We start from the raw sequence: 21,021 nt of genomic DNA, 5'->3' as shown, positions 1-21,021 counted from the left end.
CTGAGCCCGGGCCCCACTGTGGGTGGCACCTACACTGAAATCTTCCCGAAACGTCTGGGCACAGGTGGCCAGCCTGTCCCCTGCCTGAGCGCTGGCAGCTCTCTCCCTGCCCGAGATGACCTCTCCCCTCCCCCGTGCCATGGGGAACAGTCTCGTGAGTGTGTGGGACTGGAGTCTGGACACCGGGCCTCTTGGGACACTTTCTTCCTAGCCGAGCGACCCGGCTGGCAAAGACTCAGGGACATCTGGGTTCTCCCTTTACTTTCCAACCCACCTTCTGTGAGCGTTGCCGACAGCAAGACGTTCTGTCGCTTCCGGCACTCGGCATTAACAGCGTTGAGTATCACTGTGATATCCTTCTCAAAACCCAAATCCAAGATTCTGTGGTTAGAGAAGAAGCAGTTTGATCTACGTGCAGAACAAGCGTGGTGACGGGGGCTACGGGGGTCGCAGACCCGGCCCTCCTCTTCCACCTTCCGCGTTCCCAGGTGAGGCTCACCTGTCTGCTTCATCCAAAACCAGCCAGCAGATCCGGCTAAAATGAATGTTCTTTGTGGATCTGATGTGATCCACCAGGCGGCCGGGGGTTGAGATAAGGATGTTTATTCCTTTGCGAAGTCTGCGGAGAAATTATACACCACAAGAGCCAATCAAACAGGGCCACCTGAGCAGAAACACAGGCAAAAGGCAAGGGAGCCAGCCTGACTTCGCCTGCCAGGCCCAACGTCCTGGAGCACAGGGGCAGGTAAACAGACACCCGCGTGCCCCACTCCTACCGCGCCTAACTGCTAAGATCAGAACCCTAGCTGAGAGGAATCTTAACTCTAAAGCCAATGTTCTTTAGCCAACACAGATTCGAGAACATTCCAGATGGACGGTTCTCCAGCCTGCTCTCAGAGGCTCTATGCCGTGGACCCTGTTCCTGGAGCAGGTCAACCCTGCCGACGTGCTCCAACCGCCTGACAACTGCCTACACTGTGCCCGAGAGCCTGTGCAGAGCAAGGACAGCTTCCTCCCAGCAACCATGCCCCAGCATCTCACAGTAACAGACAGGACAGCATTTTTTTTATTAAAAGATTTTATTCAAAAGGCAGGATTATAGAGAGACAAGGAGAGACAGAGACTGAGAGATCCTCTGTCCGCTGGTGTGCTGCCCAAGTGGTCACAATGGCAGGAGCTGGGTTGACCGGAGCCCGGAGCCAGGAGCTTCAACCCGGTCTCCCACGTGGGTGCAGGGGCTCAAGCACTTGGGCCGTCCTCCACTGCTTCCCCAGGCCGTTAGCAGGCAGCTGGATTGGAAGTGGAGCAGCCAGGACTCGAACTGATGCCCTATGGGGTGCTGGTGCCTCAGGAGGAGGTTTAACTACTACGCCACAGCACCGGCCCCGAGAATAACGTTTTTAGTTGGTTGTATTTTCCAGTTTTCCTTGCAGGTAAGTATGGCTATCTGTTTATGTGCTAGCAATGAGAGAGACGAGGGGAGTGCACAGATCATTCAAGGACCTTTACAGGAAGAGGGATGGCCATCTCTGTTCCTGCTGGCAGGAACATGTAATGGCTGGAGCTCCAGCTACTACCTAAAACCATGAGGTAATCATGCATGGGAGCCTCCTACAATGGCAGAAAAAGACACCAGAGCACACTGCCAGTCCTGGACTGGATCCATCAGACTGGACAGTGAGAGGAAAACCACCACACTGTTTGTGTTTTCATAGCAGAATTCAACCCTGAGCAACGCCTACAGGTTTCAGGCTTGTTATACATGGCTGGCGGTGACTACTAATTAATGAGCTGTCATACAATAAAAATATTTTAGGTCAGTGTTGTGGCACAGCAAGTAAAGCTGCCACCTGCCTGCAACGCCAGCATAACGTATAGGCCCCAGGTTCGAGTCCTGGCCGCTTGCTCCACTGCCAATCCGGCTCCCTGTTAATGTGCCTGGGAAAGCAGCAGGGGATGGCCCCGGCACCCCTGTGGGAGACACGGAAGCAGCTTCTGGCTTCAGGCTGGCCCAACTCAGTGCAGCCCTTTGGGGGGTGAATCAGTGGAAGGCAGACTTCTCTCTTTGTCTCTTTCCTCCCCTCTTGTAACTGCCTTTCTAATAAATAAATAAATGCTTTAAAAGAATTTTAGAAACAATGCAGGTAATTTGGCATATACTTGTTCAACAATTTTCACTGACACCAGTTTTAAGTGCTAATAAAAAAATGAGGGACCAATGTATTCGGATATAAAAAGTGAACTGCAAGGTGTTATGTTTGTGATCTCATTTCTATAAAACTGAACAGCAAAGCCACACAGAAGGTGCCCACGCTGGAGGTGGGGGCGGGGCGCGTCTGTGGGCCATCGTGGGGCGGCGGTCAGGAAGACACTGAGCGCTGTTGCCAACCACATCAGACGGGAACCTACGGGAGGCTCGTCAACATTTCAAACTGCAGCACTGTCTGCAGGTGACGGTTCTCGGCCGACGCGGGCTGTCTCTACGTACGGGGATAGGAAGCCTGGCTGGAGACAGGGGTCTCTCCAGGTTTGGAAGGACCAAGTTTTATCGAACAGAAGGGAAGACAGATTCAAAAAGGAACCAGCAGTGAATGGACCTCCTCTCACCTGGCTTTTTCTGACTTTCTCTTCTCTCCTCCCATTAACACTCCGGGCACGATCCAGGTAAAAGGCTAGAGACAGACACAGACCAAAATCAGCGCAACGCTCCTCCGCTGAAAACACAGAGACTGACTCTAGATTCCGACCCCTTAAACAAGCAGGCAGAGCAGGAGGACTTGGGCTTTTCACCGCGAGGGGGGCTGCACACACGGTCACGAGCGGCAGTCACCAGAACGACAGCGACAGTCAGCTCCCGCACCATGGGTGAGACACGGGCGCGTTCGCGATGGTCCCAGGAGCTGCCCCGCCTTTCCCCACTGAGCCTGAACTGAAAACACATTCCAGCAAGCTGAGTGCCCTCTCCCTGCCTTGGGGAGGGGCAGGACAGAGCAATCACGCGCTAACTCGCGGGGCCGGAGGCTCTGAGTCCGAAGCCTTCTCGCTCTGTCTTTACCCATCCCCACTCTGGCTCTGAAGCTGCTCTCCTGAGGTTGTGCCCCGGGTCTCAGCCCATGGCCTGCTACTGACGGGGACGAACAGAGCACGCAACCTCCAGCACCAGGAAGCGCGGTGACTCGGCTGGGCTGGAAGCTGACGGGGAACAAGGCCGAGATCAGCACCACCTTAAACACTGTGCCAGCAAAAGCTGGGACATCAAGGGGAGGGGCCGAGAGTAATTCCTACCCCAGCGAGGACAGGGAAAGACGGGGCAATCTTCCCTCACAAGTCAGCCCAGGAGGACAGAGCTGACGCACGCCTGCCTTACCTTAAGTAGCTTCTGGACGGTGTCAAAGCTCTGCAGAGCCAGCTGTGGAGGGTGAACACAAACCGTGAGCAGCGTCCCCGCCCCTCCCAGGCACTGTAACGGATCAGGATCGAGACTTCCACCTCGAGGTAAAGCTCCAGGGAAGAAAGACCCTATGTGCACAGAATCTGCCCAGAGACGCGCCTCCTTCTTGGGCTGGTTTCACAACCGAGCGTAAAGGTAACACATCTGGTTCTTTGACATACACAAAAATAGTGTGTTGTGCTCCCTCTGCTGGCTCAAATTCCCAGAGTGTCACACAGAGAAGTTCAAGTCTTTGGTGCACAAAGTTGGAAAAAAGGGGAAAGTCAACCCCCAATCTAGCGCTCCTCAGAGAGACAGTATCGCTGGTGGATGGGGGGTAAAGCAGGATGGGGACGCACAGGCTGGCCTTTGAGGGAGACCAGGCCAGGGCGTCTCAGGCTGGCAGATGCTCGTTCCCCAAGTCTACGAAAACAAAAACAAGGCAAAACCCACATGCCCAGCGGAAACCAGATGAAGTAAAAGTTAATGTTCTAATATTAACCACCGTCAAAAAATTCTCTACAGTACCCTGTTATCCAAGGATATACACATATATATACATAAATATATAAAATACACATATACACACACGGCACTTAGTTAGTATTCATGAGACATCCTAAGCAAGGAGCAAGTTTGTGCTGCAAAGATTTAGAGCCTCTGCCTGTTCTCGTGAGCAGAGCTGAGCGCAGGCTCCGCAGGCTATAAAAAGGCTGACTCAAAACCTCCACCTCCATAATCAATTTTCTGCAACAGAATGATTAGCATCTGATACAGAAAACAGACACCCAATCTGAAACTGGCTCTGTAGGCAAATAAAACAGATCAGGCAGCAGAGATTTCCACCAAGAAAGAAAAACATGGAGAAATTTAACTTTCAGAAAAAAGGGAAGTTTTCGTAGTAATAGTTTCTTTAAAAAATAAAAGTTCAATTTCAGAGCCAATGCTCTTGAGTTTGAATTAACTTGTTAAAAAAAGACAAAAAACAAACTAGGAGGGCGGTGTTTGGTGCAGCAGTTAAGCCAGCACCTGGGATGCCTGCACCCGCATCACAGCACCTGGGCTCATGTCCCAGCTCGGCGTCTGAAGCCAGTTTCCTGCCACCTCCATGGGACACCCGGATTGAGTTCTGGGCTCCTGGCTTCAGCCTGGCCCAGCCCTGGCTACTACAACCTTTTGGGGAATGAATCAGCAGATGAAAGATTTCTCTCCCTTCCTTTCAAATAAAATGAAAATAAGTAAAAACCATAAATTTCATTTATTTTTAAAGATTTATTTATTTCAAAGGGAGAGTTGCAGAGAGAGAGAAAGAGGCAGATGGACAGGTCTTCCAGCTGCTGCTTCACTGCCCAAATGGCCACAACCACCAGGCTGGGCCAGGTCAAAGCCAGGAGCCAGGAGCTCCATCTGAGTCTCTCACACGGGTGCAGGGGCCCAAGCACCCAGGTCACCTTCCTCTGCTTTCCCAAGAGCATCAGCAAGGAGCTGGCTCAGAAGTGGAGCAGCCGGAGTGTCACAGGCAGCGGCCTAACCCAGCTGCGCCACAGCACTGGCCCCTTTAATCCCTTTTCAAGGGACAGAAATTTAATAGTGCCACCAGTGGTTTTTTTGACAAGGAAATGCTTTTCTGCACTTATTATTTTCCAAGAGTGCTTGAGTTTCCCATCCTACTAGGAACCAGCAAAGGAAAGGAAAACAGCATGCAAGGTAAAACTTAAAGTTAAAAGGACATCACCAGAGCACTCGCTTAGGAGGCCCAGGAAGGCGAGCCTGCTTACCTCTCGCGTCGGCACTATCACCAGAGCATAGGGGCCATCGCTGCGCTGTTGACAAAAAGACACGCGGTGAGTGGGTAAATAAAGGCCACAGACTCCAGACGACGGAGCTGAAGGCAGCTGGCTGTAGAGATCAGGAGACAAGAACGCCCGGCACCCTCAGCACCATAGAGCACTGTCCTGGAGGTCCTGGACCATGCAGTCAGGCAAGACAGACAGACAAGCCATGCAACAGTGGAGATACACACAAACTCACGTTGGCAGACAGCATGATACCACCTCAGCTGAAAATTTACCACAAGTAGGAGACTGCAATCGGGTAGCTGAATGCAAACTTAACCTACAGACATCAACAGTATTCTAACACAGAATGCTAGAAATGCAACGAGAGAAGAACCCACAGTTCTAACAGCAACAAAAAAGATAAAAAAAGCTTAGCCAAAGTGTACAAATTCTATACGAGGAAACTTTTAAAATACCTCTGAGGAGCATAAAATAAAATCTGAGTACATGGAATGACGTGGTCTACATCAATATTAAAAATGAACTAATTATTTTTAAACCAATCCACGAATATTGTACAATTCTAACAAAACACCGTAAGTATGTATGTGTGTATATATGCATATATAAAATATATAACTAGACAAGCTGATTTCAAAGTTCCTAAGAAAAAAATAAATTTGCAAAAATATTGGTGCGAGCGTTGTGGCATAGCGGGTAAAGCCGCCACTTGATGCCAGTAAAGCCAGCATCCCATATGGGCACTGGTTCAAGTCCTAGCTGTTCCACTTTTAATCCAGCTCTCTACTATGGCCTGGGAAAGCAGAAGACAGCCCAAGTGCTTGGGCCCCTGCACCCATGGAGGAGACCCAGAAGCAGTTCCTGGCTTCGGATCGGCGCAGTTCCAGCCATTATGGCCATCTGGGGAGTGAACCAGCGGATGGAAGACCTCTCTCTCTCTGCCTCTGCCTCTCTCTAACTCTGCCTTTCAAATAAATAAATAAAATCTTTAAAAAAAGCCTTTAATTTCTTTAAAAAAATTTGCAAAAATAACCAAGACATTTATGAAAAGCATATTAGATATCAAAATGATTTAAAGCTTTGGCAGTTTAAAAAATGATACTGGCACATAAATAGAGATCTCAATGGCAAACAGAATCGAGAACAGAATCAAAGACAGACAAATTTATGGAATAATATAAGGGCCATTTTGTATTAGTAGGGGAGAGATGGATTATTCAAAAGAGCTTTGAGGAAAAAATAAAGTTAGAAAAATAAAGCTGGAACTAAAATGACCTTTTTTATAGAGAACACAAAACTCAGAAACCATAAAAGAAACACCAACATGTTTTGTCCCAGAAAAATTGAAAATTTCAGTATGGAAAAATAATAACTAAAACCAAAGCATGAGTCACATGACACTGGGGCAAACAAAGCACTCTTAGACAGAGGGCTAATCTCCCAACTTACAAGTCTACAACCCAAGCGAAAATTCGAGAAAGAAGGATAAAACCCAGTAACAGCAGATCTACGGAAATAAGAATTCAAAACACTGGTTACTACACATACTTTCACACAAGAAAAGAAGTTCAGTTTTGCTCCTAAGAGATATTCAAACTGAAACTATGATAAAGTATTTTTCCTTTTTGCCATTAAATGAGCAAAAATAAAATAGCTGAGAGTGTTGACGAGGGCATGAGCAACCAGGAACTCCTGTACACGGTTGGTGGGAGTGCAGGCCCGCACAATGATTTAAAAGTCAAACCTGGCATTACCTACTAAAATAAAAATGTAAACTATACTACAGATACATATGTGTGAACAAAGCAAGCTGTAGACTATCTACAGACTGTATTTGTTTGTGGCAAAATAACGGACACGATGAAAGTCCCACCTACTCCGGAGGGAATGAGTCAGTCACAGCACAAACACGCAATGGACTCCCACTGAGCGGCCGCTCTAAACAACCAGGCAGCTCCAGATGGCGGCGCCGAGGCAGAGGACACCGCGCGCACTGTGAATGTCTCAGAAAGCAGGCGTCACAGCAAGAGGGGCGAGGAACTGCGCGTACTCAGGCCCACACGAGCACACAGGCCACGGGGTAAGGGAGAGTAGAAGGACTCACTTGTCACCATGCGTACGTTTGGTACTCTCCATTTTTAAACCACATACAACTGTATGTAACAAATAATAATTTAAAAAATAGAGAGAAACCAGAGCTCTCTGACTCAGGCCCCCAAGTCAACAGTGCCTTGCACATCACCGGAGCACAGATGAGCGCATGGATGAGAACAGCAGCAGGGCAGAAGCCGGGGGCAGACGCAGCAGCAAATCCAATTACTCGTGTGCTGTTCATGTTTTGCATGGGAAATATTTACCCAAAAGGAGAAAAAGATTTGAAATTCAGTCTGTACCCAGCACCAACTTGTGAGACTACACAGGAGCCCAAGCCAGGAACGGTAAACATGTTAGTACAACGCTACCAACATGCCGCTGTGTGACGTTAGGAGATGCTGACATTTCGAGAGTTGTTACTACACGGAGAAGGAAGGAAAGTCAGTGTCTCCCAGGGCCCGCGTAAGGGAAGGAGGGATGTGATGCTGAAGAAACCAGGGCCCACACAGCTGCAGGCCGGCAGACACGGACACGGTCCCTCTCATGCCAGCATCCATGGGACTGACCACCCTCAAGCGCCTGACCTGCTGCTCCCTCCAGACGCTCCTACTGGGAACCCCAAGGACTGCACTGAAGCAAGGGAACCCACGTGGGGCTTGGGACCAGGGTTCCTCCAACACACCAGCCTCTGACAGAATGGCCCGTTAATGATATCTACAGATACAAGGCGTCTTCAAAAAGTTCATGGAAGATGTGAGTTATCTTTTAATTCTATTTTCCATTAACTTTCTGAATGAAATACCCTCCTATTTCAACAAATAAAACACTACATGGTTAATGGTTTTCAACAAAAGTAAATCAAATTACTGTTGTTCAAAGCAGCCACAAGACCCTGCTGCTGCTGCTGCTGGTGGGTGGTGGTGCTGGTGCTGGTGGTGATGGTAATGGTGCTGGTGCTGGTACTAGTGGTGCTGGTGGTGGTAATGGTGGTGGTGCTGGTACTAGTGGTGCTGGTGGTGATGATGGTAATGGTGGTGATGGTGGTGCTGCTGCTGGTGGTGATGGTAATGGTGGTGGTGCAGGTGGTGCTGCTGCTGCTGGTGGTGATGGTAACGGAGGTGATGGTGGTGATGGTGCTGCTGGTGGTGGTGATGGTAATGGTGGTGGTGCTGGTGGTGATGGTAATGGTGCTGGTGGTGGCAGTGGTACTGGTGGTGCTGGTGATGATGATGGTATGGTGGTGGTGGCAGTGGTACTGGTGCTGCTGCTGGTGGTGCTGCTGCTGGTGGTGATGGTAATGGTGGTGGTGGTGGCAGTGGTACTGGTGGTGCTGGTGGTGATGATGGTAATGGTGGTGATGGTGGTGGTGCTGCTGCTGCTGGTGGTGATGGTAGTGGTGGTGCTGGTGGTGGCAGTGATGGCTAACATGTGACACACATTATCAGGTGCAGACACCAGGTCCCAACACTTCACACATAGCTCATGTAACCCTCATTGCAACTGTCCACGTGCCATGGGTGAAGACACACACACGGAGGGATGAACTGATTTACTCAAGACTACAGACTACAGACGAAAGAGAAGAGGAGCCACCTCTGCACTGTCCATCTGGCCTCTGTGTCACTCCCCTGCTCTCCTCCTCAGCTCATGAGCTAGGCAGTCAGAGCCGGGCTACAACTGTAGGACCCACTCCAGCTCAGACACTCCCACTCCAGCTCGGACGCTCCCACCCCAGCTCGGACGCTCCCACCCCAGCTCGGACGCTCCCACCCCAGCTCGGACGCTCCCACCCCAGCTCGGACACGCCCACTCCAGCACGGACACGCCCACTCCAGCACGGACACGCCCACTCCAGCTCAGACACTCCCAGACTCTCCAGCCTGGGGTGAAGGAAAACCTCTACTGGCAACAAGTTCCTCTGGAGTGTGTGATGACAATAACTCACATTTATTCTTCTCTAACTGTGTGCCAGGGACAACGCTAAACACTTTACATGAATTATCTCACTGCAAAGTGTGTAATGAGAAAGTAAATCAGTTTCCTCCAGGAAATAAAATTCCTCATTTACCCACCTCAGGGAAAACCAGTATTAACAATTTGCCAAGTACCCTTCTACTTCTTCACGTCTATATAGACATAAACTATTATTTATGAAACTGGAGTTAACAGGATCACACTGCTTTGTAATCTGCCTTTCTTTAATTAACGCGGCAAGAGCAGAAGCTCAAGTTTGCAAGTAATAACTGAAAAACCTCACGTTTAATTTCATTCACTTTCATTGTTTTTACTTGAAAGGCAGAGACAGAGACAGACCTTCCATCTGCTAGTTCACTCCCTGAATGCTGGCAACAGCACAGCTGGATCAGACTAAAGCCAGGAGCCGGGAAGGCCGTCTGATCTCCTCTGTGGGCGGCAGGGACCCCGGCCCTTCAGCCATCACCGCGCCTCCCTGAACGCACACGAGCAGGAAGCTGGATCAGAACCGGAGTAGCTGAGACTCAAACCTGGTCCCCTGGTTAGGGACACAGGTATCCTAAGCAGTCATGTCACTGCTGTGCCAAATACCCAGCCCCAAATGCCACTCCCAATGGTTGTATGGATATCCATCATCTAGATGACCATAGGGCTTTTGAAAATTGATTTTTAGGGGGCTGCACTGTGGCGTAGAAGGTTAAGCATCCGCCTGCAGTGCCGGCATCCCACATGGGCATCCCACAAGTCCCGCTGCTCCACTTCTGATCCTGCTCCCTTTTAGTGTGCCTGGGAAAGCAGCGGAAGATGGCCCAAGTGCTGGGCCCCTGCACCCACCTGGGAGACTTGGAAGAACCTCCTGCTCCTGGCTTCAACCTGGCCCAGCCCTGGCTGTTGCAGCCATTTGGGGGAATGAACCAGCAGATGGAAGACCTCTCTTTCTCATCTCTCTGCATTTCTATCTTTCAAATAAACAAACACATCTTTAAAAAAAAAAAAAAGATTGATTTTTAAAATGCTTCAACCTACTCACTTTGAAATAATTTCAGACTTGTAAGAAATTGCCAAAAATAGTACAAGGAATTCTTAAATACTCTCACTCTAGTTCCCACGTATGTCAGAAATTATGAAAACTACATTGTAATTATCAAAATCAGGACATTAACATTGATCCATATTACTAATCTATAGGTTTTTTTTTTTTTTTGGACAGGCAGAGTTAGACAGTGAGAGAGAGGGACAGAGAGAAAGGTCTTCCTTCCGTTGGTTCACCCCCCAAATGGCCGCTACGCCAATCCGAAGCCAGGAGCCAGGTGCTTCCTCCTGGTCTCCCACGTGGGTACAGGGCTCAAGCTCTTGTGGCCATCCTTCCCGGGCCACAGCAGAGAGCTGGACTGGAAGAGGAGCAACCAGGACTAGAACCCGGGGTGCTGGCGCGGCAGGCAGAGGATTAGCCTAGTGAGCTGCAGCGCCGGCCTAATCTATAGATCTTAATCAAATATCCACTGACCTATGCATGTCCTATTTCCAGATCAATGCAATCTAGGTCCAGCGCACTGCATCTCACTGTTGTCTCTCATCTCTCCGTCTGGAGCAGTTCGTCAGTATTTCTTTGTCTGCAGTTAGGACTCAACACTTTTGAAGACCCCTGCCCGGTTATTCTGTAGAATGCTCCTTGATCTAAGTTTGTCAGGTGTTCCCCTGCAGGTGCATTCTGGTTCCACATTTTTTGGCAAGGAAACAGAGAGGCAGTGTCCTCCTCAGCACTCCCTACCAGGAGGCTCAGCACCGGGGACGCCAACTGTGAGCACTCGGTGAAGGCAACGGGAGCAGGCAGGCTTCCCAGCTGCAAGCCGCTGGTTTTCCCTTTGTAACCAAGAAGCATCCTACGTGGAAACACCTTGAGACTGTATGAACATTCCACCTTTCGCTGTGGTTTCATCCATTTTATTTCAGGATCTATGACGATTCATGCCTGAAACAGTTTTACTGCGGCGTTTGCCAAACGGTGATTCTCTCGACATCACTTCCACGTTTACTTGCTTGAACTCATCCCCATTCATTCATTTGATTATTTATTTATGGCAATCTGGACTCATGGATATTTTAGTCTATGGATGGTATTTGTCATTCACATCTCAGGTAGGCTTAATATACTTCTTCCTTTTTCTTAAAAGATTTATTTATTTACTTGAAAGGCAGAGTTCCAGAGAGGCAGAGAGAGAGAAGAGAGAAAGAGAGAGAAAAAAGTCTTCCATCGCTGGTTCACTCTCCAAACGGCTGCAACAGCTGGAGCTGGGCCAATCCAAAGCCAGGAGCCTCTTCTGAGTCTCCCACGTGGGTGCAGAGGCCCAAGGACCTGGGCCATCTTCCACTGCTTTCCCAGGCCACAGCAGACCTGGCTGGAAGCGGAGCAGCTGGGATTAGAAATGATGCCCACATGGGATGCTGGCTCTGCAGGTGGTGGCTTCACCTGCTACACCGCAGTGCCAGCCCCTTAATACACTTCTAATTCTGCAACCCAGTCTTTAGATGCAGTCAATGAATAAATATATTAAGAAAACAACATTAGGGGACTGGAACTGTGACACAGAAGGTTAAGCCTCTGCTTATGCTGCCAGCATCCCATATGGATGCCAGTTTGAGTCCAGGCTCTCCACTTCTGATCCAGCTCCCTGCTAATGAGCCTGGGAAAGCAGTGGAAGATGGCCCAAGTGCTTGGGCCTCTGCACCCACGTGGAAGACCAGGAAGAAGCTCCTGGGTCCTGGGTCCTGGCTCCGGCTTGGCCCAGCCCCAGCTGCTGTAGTCATATGGGGAGTGAACCAGCAGATGGAAGATCTCTGTCTCTCCCTCTGCTTCTCTCTATATCTCTGCCTCTCAAATAAATAAATAAATAAATGTTTAAAAGAAAACAATGCTAAATGAAAACACATTCATAGCTGACGCCACTCCACAGCCTAGTGTGATGGCTGCTAGTGCACTATAAACAGAAACAGAAAAACATGTTTACATTCACCTGTATTTTTGATGGCATTGCTTGAAGAGACTGAACCACAGGGATGCAATAAGCAAGAGTTTTCCCTTTTAAAAAAGAGCAAAATCAGTAAAATCGCACACCCTGCAGATCTAGGAAAAGTCAAGGTCATAAAGGAAGCGGGCTCTTCTGGCTCGGGATGGCACCAGATTCTGGGGACAGGGAAAAACCTGCACATCACACAAGCAGCAGAGGGAAGAAGGGGCTTCACCTGCTGGTCCTAGCCCCCAACTTAACTGTGAATTCAGGCTCCTCAAAAATCCAACTTTCAGCCCCTTTATCCATCTAACAAGGGAGACTAACAACACACAACAGGTCAACTTGGTGTTTGTCTGCAGAAGACAGTTTTAGTCCTGGCTACTCGGCTTCTGATCCAGCTTCCTGTTAATGCACCTGGGAAGGTAGTTGAGAGCTCGAGTTCCTGCCACCCATATGGGAGACCTGGGTGGAGTTCCTTGCTCCTGGTTTTGACCTGGTCCAGACCTGGCTGTCTTGGCCACTGAGGGAGTAAACAGGCTGACAGAAGATCTCTCTCTCTCTCTCTCTCTCTCTCTCTCTCTCTGCCGCTTTGTCCTTCAAGTAAACAGATCTTAAAAAAAAAAAAAAAAAAAAAAAAAAATTGGGGGCCAGTACTATAGTGAAGTGGGTAAAGCCACAGCCTACAGTGCCAGCATCCCATATGGGCAAGGGTTCGAGTCCTGGCTGCTCCACTTCTGATCTAGCTCTCTTCTGTGGCCTTGGAAAGCTGTAGAAGATGGCCCAGGTCCTTGGGCCCCTGCACTCGTGTGGGAGACCCAGGAGAAATTCCTGGCTCCTGGCTTTGGATTGGTACAACTCCAGCAGTTATGGCCATCTGGGAAGTGAACCAGCGGATGGAAGACCTCTCTCTCTCTCTGCCTCTCTGTAACTCTGCCTTTCAAATAAATAAATAAATCTTTAAACAAAAACAAAAACAAAGGCAATTTCTCCTCTACAACCTTCCTTAATGACCAAGTCAGTTAAATGTCCTCTGTGGCACTGATAGGATCACACTCAAGTTGGATCCTGGAGCCGGCCTCTAATGGCCAGCGGAAGGCAAAAACCGCTGGGTGTGCACCCTGGCGGGATTGGAGAACAGGTGGGCTGCCGCTGAGCATGCCGGTCAGGCAGGGGGCAAGCCCACGGGGTCTGGAACCTAGCGTTCCGTCCTCGAGCTCACACTAGCCTCCGACCAGCACACACTTACGCCAGGGCTCTGCTTCACACCAGAAGGAGACAGCCATCGCCCGCTGGAGCGAGGCCTGGGAGCCAATAGCACAAGTGACCATTTCCTAACCAGTCCTGATCGTGGCACCGTTGGGGGGTCCCTTCATTTTCCTATGGGAACAAATTCAGGGTACTCATCGAGAGTAAGCATGGCCTTCCTCGCCCAGACAAAACAAAACACCCAGCACCACTACCACCACCCTGTGGATTCTACTGCAAGACCGGGGGTCCTGGGAACCACAGGACGAAGGGCAGAGCCTAAACGATGACTCACCTGAGCCCGTCTGGGATCTCACCAGAGCATCTCTGCCTTCCAGCAACACAGGGATGCTGCGCTTCTGAACACTTGGGCCGCCCAAAAGAAAAAGCACACGTTACATAAAACAGGTTACCCAGCTGTGTTCACAGACGGACATACAGGGCACGCACGACGCAACTGCTCCATGCTGCCTCCCCAGCAACTCCCACCTTACGAGTTTCTCGAACATTCCAGCAACGGTGCTAAGAAACGTTTGATAAAATGCTAGCTAAGTTTCTGGAACTTAGCTGAAAATAGTGAGGCAAGACAGAGACTCATTTTTGAGAAAACTGGACAGGACCAGGCACTTGGTCTGGGGGTTGAGACACCCACGTCCCATCCAGAGTGCCCGGCTCTGGCGTCTGACTCCAGCTCTCCAAGCAGACCCTGGGAGGCGGCAGTGACAGCCCAAGTAAGTGGCTTCCGTCCCCCAGGTGGGAGACGGGCGCTGCACTCCTGCCAGGAGGCTGAGGCTCTGGCCCAGCCCTGGCTGTTGTGGGCATTTGGAGAGTAAGCCAGAGGATGGGAGCTCTCTTAGTCCCTCAAATTTCTAAAAAATTAAAAATCAGACAAGAGAGAAAAAACAGAATTATCGTAACAATGTACCAGATGCTCTCTTGCCTTCTACCAGGAGTAGGGAGCACAATCCAATGCAATACTGGGATCTCCCTGTGAACAGCAAAGGGAAGTAGGCCAGCTACCCAGGCAGCCATCAGCTTACTCCAAGAAGTGTTAGGACACACTGCGATGTGTGTCTCCACAGAAATCTCTTAAACTTGGTTGATAAAACAAACAAAAGCAACTGCTGGGGGCTCCACAGCCTTCAGTGTTCTTCCTGACCTAACTGCTGAAGAGTGACCACTAATAAAGCCTTCGTGTCCAAAGTGGGGACCCTCGCCTCCCCCACACCTTCTCTCTGCTTTCTAGGACTCATCACTAACAAACATCTCAAACGATCTTTGGTATTCCACTACCTCCAGCCAAATATTCCCTCCTGCCTTTTGGGCTGACCCCACTTCCCAAACTAAGAAATAACGTGACCAAATTCTGTCTGCTGGCCAGTTCTTTTCAGGGAAGCAGACAACAGCTGATCCTCCGAGCCAAACAGCCACACAGGGTAGAGCAGGGAACAGACTGCAGGAAACCCACCTCTCCTCTCCACAGGCAGGAAGCCGAGGGGCTAAGAGCTGCGTGCAGCTCACAACTGCCGATAATCTGGCTCTGCTTTCTAACACCAAGACCCAGATCCGCTGCACCCGCCACAGACAACCGCCTGGCATCTGGTTACACCCACTTCAGCCCCAGGAAAACCAAGAGTAGCCTGGAACACTTACCTGGTCATACTAGACATTTTAAAAACTGTATTTATTGTGGAAATCTGAAAGAGAAAACAAAAAGCATTTTTCTTTGATGACCAATTTTTTTTATATAAACATACTTAATGGAAATTATGCAAAAAAGAAGAAAGTATTGGGATGACAGTGATTATCAGGATCAAATTAAGTTCTTCCAATTGAGGGATCCGCAACTGGGGGTGGTTCTGGTCCCTGCCCCCAGAGCTCTCGTGGCAATATCTGGAGAGACCTCTGGGTGTTGCAACCAGGGGAGGGGTGCAACCGTCACTGAGTGGCCAACAGGCCTGGGGTGCTGTGAAACCTCCTGTAACACACAGGACAGGGCCACCACAAGGAGCTATGCAGCCCCAGCGGCTGCTGCCCCAGGCTGAGAAACCCGCTTGAACCTCTAGTGAGAACACCAGCCCTCCAACCCAGCCTTAGAGGAAAGGGCAGGGCAGCTGGGGCCCTGTGAGCCGCAGCGAGCAGACTGTTCTCAACACCAACATGCTCTTTGCTCTCCTTGCTTGTAAGTCTGGAAAACTCACTCATGCTTCTTTTTTTTAAGTGTCTGTTGGTAGAAAATGCATTTAAATAGCTTCTTCTTCCTTTTTTCAAACGTTGCACACGTCCCTCACCAGCAAGATGCCAGCTCACTTCTCTCTCCCGTGGTCACTGTGCCATCTGCCAGCACCCATGGCTTCAACCAGACACCCGTCCAGAAACCGTCGTAAGTTCAGTCAGCAAAGGCTCGCGCTGCACTGTGTTAGGTATGGGAGGCCCTGGGCTCAGGAGACAGTGACGGGTGACTGCACCCTGGCAGAGCTCCCCGAAAGCTGACCAGAGGCAGGAGAAACACCCCGCAATTTCCTCTTCCTAGCACTGTCGTTTCAGACTTTCTGAATGAACAAACGACAAACCTGGCCCGTAAAATGCTGCAAGATACTCACCAGGTGTGGGTGGAGGCCCAGCTCCTGGAACGTGTCGGGAGTGAACACCGTCTCGCGCACCTGCTGCACCTCAGGTCTGCAAAGCGAACAAAGCCAGGCGTCAGCTCCAGGCCAGCGAAGAGGAGGGCAGAACACAGGGCTCTTGTGCCCCGGGGCCCGTCTGCCCTGCACATACCTGGGCAGCTCTGGGATCTCAGGGTTGTTTTTAAACAACGACGAAGTCTTAATGCACGGTTTCTCCTCCCGGTTGTCATCACCCGTGCTAACTGAACACTTCCTGGGAGAAAACACCTTGTGTGCACGCCTCCTAAGAGCCCGTTCGGCGTCTCTGACAGCAGTCTTCCCGGCTGGGAGCAGCGATGTGTCGTTCCTTCGTTTTGCTGGGGGAGCCGCGCTGGACGCTTGCTGTTTCCTCTTGGCAGCCTTTGCTTGCTGCGCGGTTCCCAAAGGAAAGATAACAAGAGGTGCATAAGTGCATGAAGACCGGCCCCCGGTGAAGCCTGACTGCCCACACAACCGCGGCTCGTCCCGCCGGGATCATCGGGCCCCACATGCCAAGCAACAGTTGAGGGTTCACAACCAGATTCTTTGAGTCAGCCTTTTCCAAAAGAAAAGGAAGAAAAAAAAAAAAAAAAAAAAAAAAAAGGAAAAACCTCAGCTCATTCATCTGCCAGACCTTGCCATCTATCTTAACTGCTAAGTCACCCAGGACGAGGGTGATGACGGAGGAGGGAGAAACTGTTTGGCTGACCTGGCGGCCAGTGCGGTCTGTTCTAAAGGAAAGGTGAACCCACCTGTGCAGTGTGGATCGAAGTCAATCCCCACCCTCTCGGTCTCCGTGTGCACAAGAACAGGAGGGCAGGGGCAGAATGCTCGCCCCCCTACTCCTTCCTAAGGAAGCAGCGAAGAGCAGGAGGCGGCGTCCCGGCCCCTGCCAGAAGCGGAAGCCTTCATCAGGGCTCGACCCAGGCCCTGGCTCCACAGCCGCCTCTCCCGCTGTTCCTGCAGACTCCATGCTCTGGAGACAGTCCTGCTCGCTGCTCCCCTTCCAAACGGGAGCTCCGCTCCATCCGTCACTTCTACCACAGTCACCTGCAGCCCTCCCTGCCTGACGGCCGCTGAGCTACAGGCCGCACGCCACTGGGTCTTTCCTGCCTGTTCTTCTGATTTCCACGACACCTACGTGGTTCCACACAAGACGTCCAAACTTCCCCCAGGAGAAGAAATGCCCAGTTCCTCTATTTTCCTTGGCCGTGTCTTCCAGTGGACACGTGGACACGACAGCATCCCTCAGTGGCCAGCACTTGCTATTCTACTTTCCTGTCTGCCTGGAATCGTGGCGCCTTCATCCATTGGCTTGTTTCAGCCGTGACTGTCAACTTCAGACTAAGCAACCAGTAGTAACAGCACCCCCCACCCCCTGTAACCATCACCAAAAGTAATTCAATACGTACACCTTCAAACATTTAGAATTAATAAAACCAGCATCGACGGAGTTCATCTTTTAGCATAACCTTAAGAGTCCCAAGGTTATGAATTTCCAGAGTAAAGAAACAGAAAGTCGAGTTTCACGTCAGTGGCCTGCTCTGCAAGACAGCACGAAATGGCAGGAACCCTGCAGTCCCACCAGCTCCAAAGGCCACAGATCCCCAGGGCACCCACAGTCTGAAGGCCACGCCCACCATTCACAGCACCAGTTGGCAGGGGGGCCTTGCAGCCCCAGCCTGCACTCCTCCTTCGCCAGCGGGAAGCCTGCTGCGTTCCTGGCCAATTCCAGGGACGCAGGGCTGTTTCAGACGTTCGGCCAAGAGCTGCCTCCGTCAACGTTCACCTGTGGTCTGAGGTGTGCGCTCTACAGCAACACACAATCGGCTTCCTTGCTCTGGTGCGGGACGAGCCCTCCTGCAGAGAACTCCCTTCCCCCTCTTCTTCGGACGACAGACCCCAAACCCTTACACCCGCGCCTGAATCTCTGTCAACATCTCTTGAAAAGCAAGCAAAGTGAAATAGTGTAGACAGGTTTCCCACTGCTCTCTTGTGTAACAAGATCCACAAAGCCCTCCGGAATCTGGCCTCTGCCCTCTCACCAGCTTCAGCCACCCTGGCCTGTTCATCCCCCGCTGCGGGCCTTTGCACGTGCTATCCCCACTCCTGGGACTCCAACCCTCCCGCTGGCTAACTCACACACACCCTTGGGACCGGGGCTTGCCTATCAGCCAAGAGCCTTCCCGCCTCCTTTCTCCACCCAGCAAAGTCACGGTTCCCCGTTCCTGTCGGCCCTCCTGGCACCCGTACCCCCCTCTCCCTTGCAGCACTGGCCACAAACAAGCGCTGTACACGACTCGTTGCTGGACATGTTTCTCATTTGTGACCAGAGACTCTGTCCCTCCGGCAGGCACTGAACTCCCCGCACAGGCCTGTCAGTGCTCAGCGGACACGTGTGAGCACGCGGAGTGCTTTCTGCAGCCTGCGGGCCACCAGACTCGTTAGCGTGCCTCCCCGCACACACAGCGCATTCGCGTGGCGGCCTGGTCCTGATGATGCGGAGCTGAAAGACTGGCCAGGCCCCTGAAGAAGTCAGACGGGTGGAAGACAGACTGGTGCAAACATAAATCCCAACCTGTATGGACACAAGAGTGGCACGTCCAAAGGGCTGCGGGAGCACTCACCCGCAGACAGAGAGGCCACGGCGCGGGGAAGCGGGGGAGGTAAGAGGGACGCCTGGCGAGGCGGCAGGTGAGCAGAGGGCGCAAGGACACAACCAGGCTCCGCTGAAGATCAGCCACGCGGCGTTCAGCAAGTCCCTCCCCTCCGAGTCTGCGCTCCCACCCCTGCCAGGGGAGCGGGATTATGACAGAAGATCCCCAGAGCCCATCTGGCCCCAAGACTCTGAGACGCCATGCCCTGACTTTGACATTGAAAACGCACCGAGCGGCTGCTCCCTGCCAGACTGCGTGGTAGGCACTCACACACGCCATCCCAGCCGTCAGGACGGGGACCGACACCGCGCTCTTTCAACCCAGGAGCGCTGAGCGCAGCTGTGAGGTCTGGCCGGGCATCTCCATCCCACACCCCCATCCTGACGAGGACGCGGCAGTAACTGTATCTAAGCTGTTCAGGAGACCTGCGCTGTTTGACTCCTGTTTTAAGCTGTTATTTCCTAGAACAATACATATCAACACGCTAAGAGCAGTAGCTGTCTCTGAGCCCACCTGATTATGGCTGGGTTTTTAAACATTTCCAAATTTGCTACAATAAATTGGTGTCAGTTTAATAATCCGAAACCAATGTTACAAAGAAAATATTTTGTACAGTGTTAGAGAGATATATGTTGCCAAGGTTTTTCCAAATCCAAGCTATTAGCTACTCATGCTACTGGCAAATCTGATCAACACATCCATCATTCTCATGCAAGACATTTTAAAAAAAAAAAACTGTAGCTCTTTCAAATAAATATATAAATCTTTTTTTTTTTTTTTTTTAAGAAAAGCCATAAAAGATGCAGATGAGGAAAGGCAGACTTGTCGGCTCTCTTGACCAACCACTCCCCTCCTGATACTGGTCCCAGCCATGGTAACATCGGACACCCTCGGTCCTCCAAGCTTTAGCAAGTGCTTCCTGCGTGTCAGGTAGGCCACTCGCGCATCAGAGGTGTGGCCAGGCAGCGATCCATCACTGCACGCGGTGCCGGCACCGCTCTGGCCATCGCTGGTAAGTGCCTCTGCGGCCAGACGACGGGCAGCATCTTTGGGGGTGCAGTCCCGCACGGGCAGCATCTTTGGGGGTGCAGTCCCGCAGCATCCTGCGGTGACATTACACGGAGCAGAGATCACCACGCCCCGTTTACACACGGGAAGAGCTGGGGCCGGCTCCCCCAGGTCCACACGGCCAGGCATGCCAGGCTGGCACCGAAGCCCACCCCACGTCCCGCGCTGCCATGGCTCCTGCCCGCTTTCCATCATTCCTCTCCCGCAGCTTCACCCGCACCCTGGGCTACGCTCAAACACCGCCATCCTCAACCTCCTCATCGCCAAAAAAAGAGAAAAAGAATCCCCAAGAGAGCCAGGCCGGTCTGAGCTTCTCCACGCGCTCGAGGAATTCTATCTTCCACGCGCGGAACGGGGCTGTCTGCGCGGCGGGTCTCAGTGGAACTGCGCGTCACTTCTTACAGAAAAGAGAAAAACCAGCCCTGCCCGCGCGCGCGCTAACCCACGGCGTCGCAGCAGCTCCCGCCCCGCGGCCGCCACCCCGGCCCGGCTCCTTCCCGCCGTGGGCCCGTGGTCGCCCCACGCCGCAGCCCACGGCACTCGGCGGGGAGCCTTCCATTTCCGTCCTCGCCCCCGCAACAAACCGGCCTTTCCGTGGAGCCCCAGGAACTCGGCCTGCGGCCTCACGCCCGCTCCCCGCCCGCCGCGACCACCCCCGCGCGTGGGCCCGGGCGGCCGCCTCGCGCACGTGGGCCCGGACTCTGCCCACGGCTCGCACTCACCCGCCTCGCTCCGGAGAGAGCCCTGGCAGCGGCAGCCCGGGCCTCGGACCCCGCACCGGGCGAGCCGCGGGTGGCGACCATGGCCGCTCGGGACCGCGACCCCACGTGGAAGGCGCGCGAGGACCCCGCACGGCTGCCCCGCGGAGGCCTGCGTCGCCGCGCCTTCCGCGGCCGGGAAGGCTCGGCAGAGCCTGCGCGCCGGCCCGTGGGCAACGAGGCTCCGCGCCCCGAGGAGCCGGAGGAGGCCGCCGCCCCGGTCCGCTCGGCCGGTCGGGAGCGCCCGCGGGCGCCTGAGGCTCGGTCTCCCCGGGTCCGCCCGCGGCCGCGCCCGCGCGGGGAGGCGCGCTTTCCAGTCAGGCAGCTGCGCGGCCACCCG

General features: G+C 52.2%; 1 protein-coding gene across 7 annotated transcripts in view; it reads right to left on the bottom strand.

The window, feature by feature from the left end:
• The window catches only part of DDX31 (DEAD-box helicase 31), a 69,056-nt gene extending 48,319 nt beyond the window's left edge, over positions 1-20,737 (bottom strand). For all 7 annotated transcript variants that reach the window (XM_062207310.1, XM_062207308.1, XM_062207307.1 and 4 more), the window contains exons 1-11: positions 20,646-20,737; positions 16,332-16,588; positions 16,157-16,232; positions 15,207-15,250; positions 13,849-13,919; positions 12,312-12,376; positions 5,209-5,253; positions 3,368-3,409; positions 2,608-2,672; positions 500-619; positions 275-381 (exon numbers count right to left, since the gene is read on the bottom strand). In XM_062207310.1, coding sequence (XP_062063294.1) covers positions 275-381; positions 500-619; positions 2,608-2,672; positions 3,368-3,409; positions 5,209-5,253; positions 12,312-12,376; positions 13,849-13,919; positions 15,207-15,250; positions 16,157-16,232; positions 16,332-16,588; positions 20,646-20,726 — 973 coding nt within the window. In that variant the 5' untranslated portion in view covers positions 20,727-20,737. The remainder of the gene's footprint in view (positions 1-274; positions 382-499; positions 620-2,607; positions 2,673-3,367; positions 3,410-5,208; positions 5,254-12,311; positions 12,377-13,848; positions 13,920-15,206; positions 15,251-16,156; positions 16,233-16,331; positions 16,589-20,645) is intronic.
• Between the last annotated feature and the right edge of the window lie 284 nt (positions 20,738-21,021).

Source organism: Lepus europaeus, chromosome 12 (genome assembly GCF_033115175.1).
Source record: "Lepus europaeus isolate LE1 chromosome 12, mLepTim1.pri, whole genome shotgun sequence".
NCBI lineage: Eukaryota > Metazoa > Chordata > Mammalia > Lagomorpha > Leporidae > Lepus > Lepus europaeus.
This window is presented reverse-complemented; position numbering and strand designations above follow the sequence as displayed.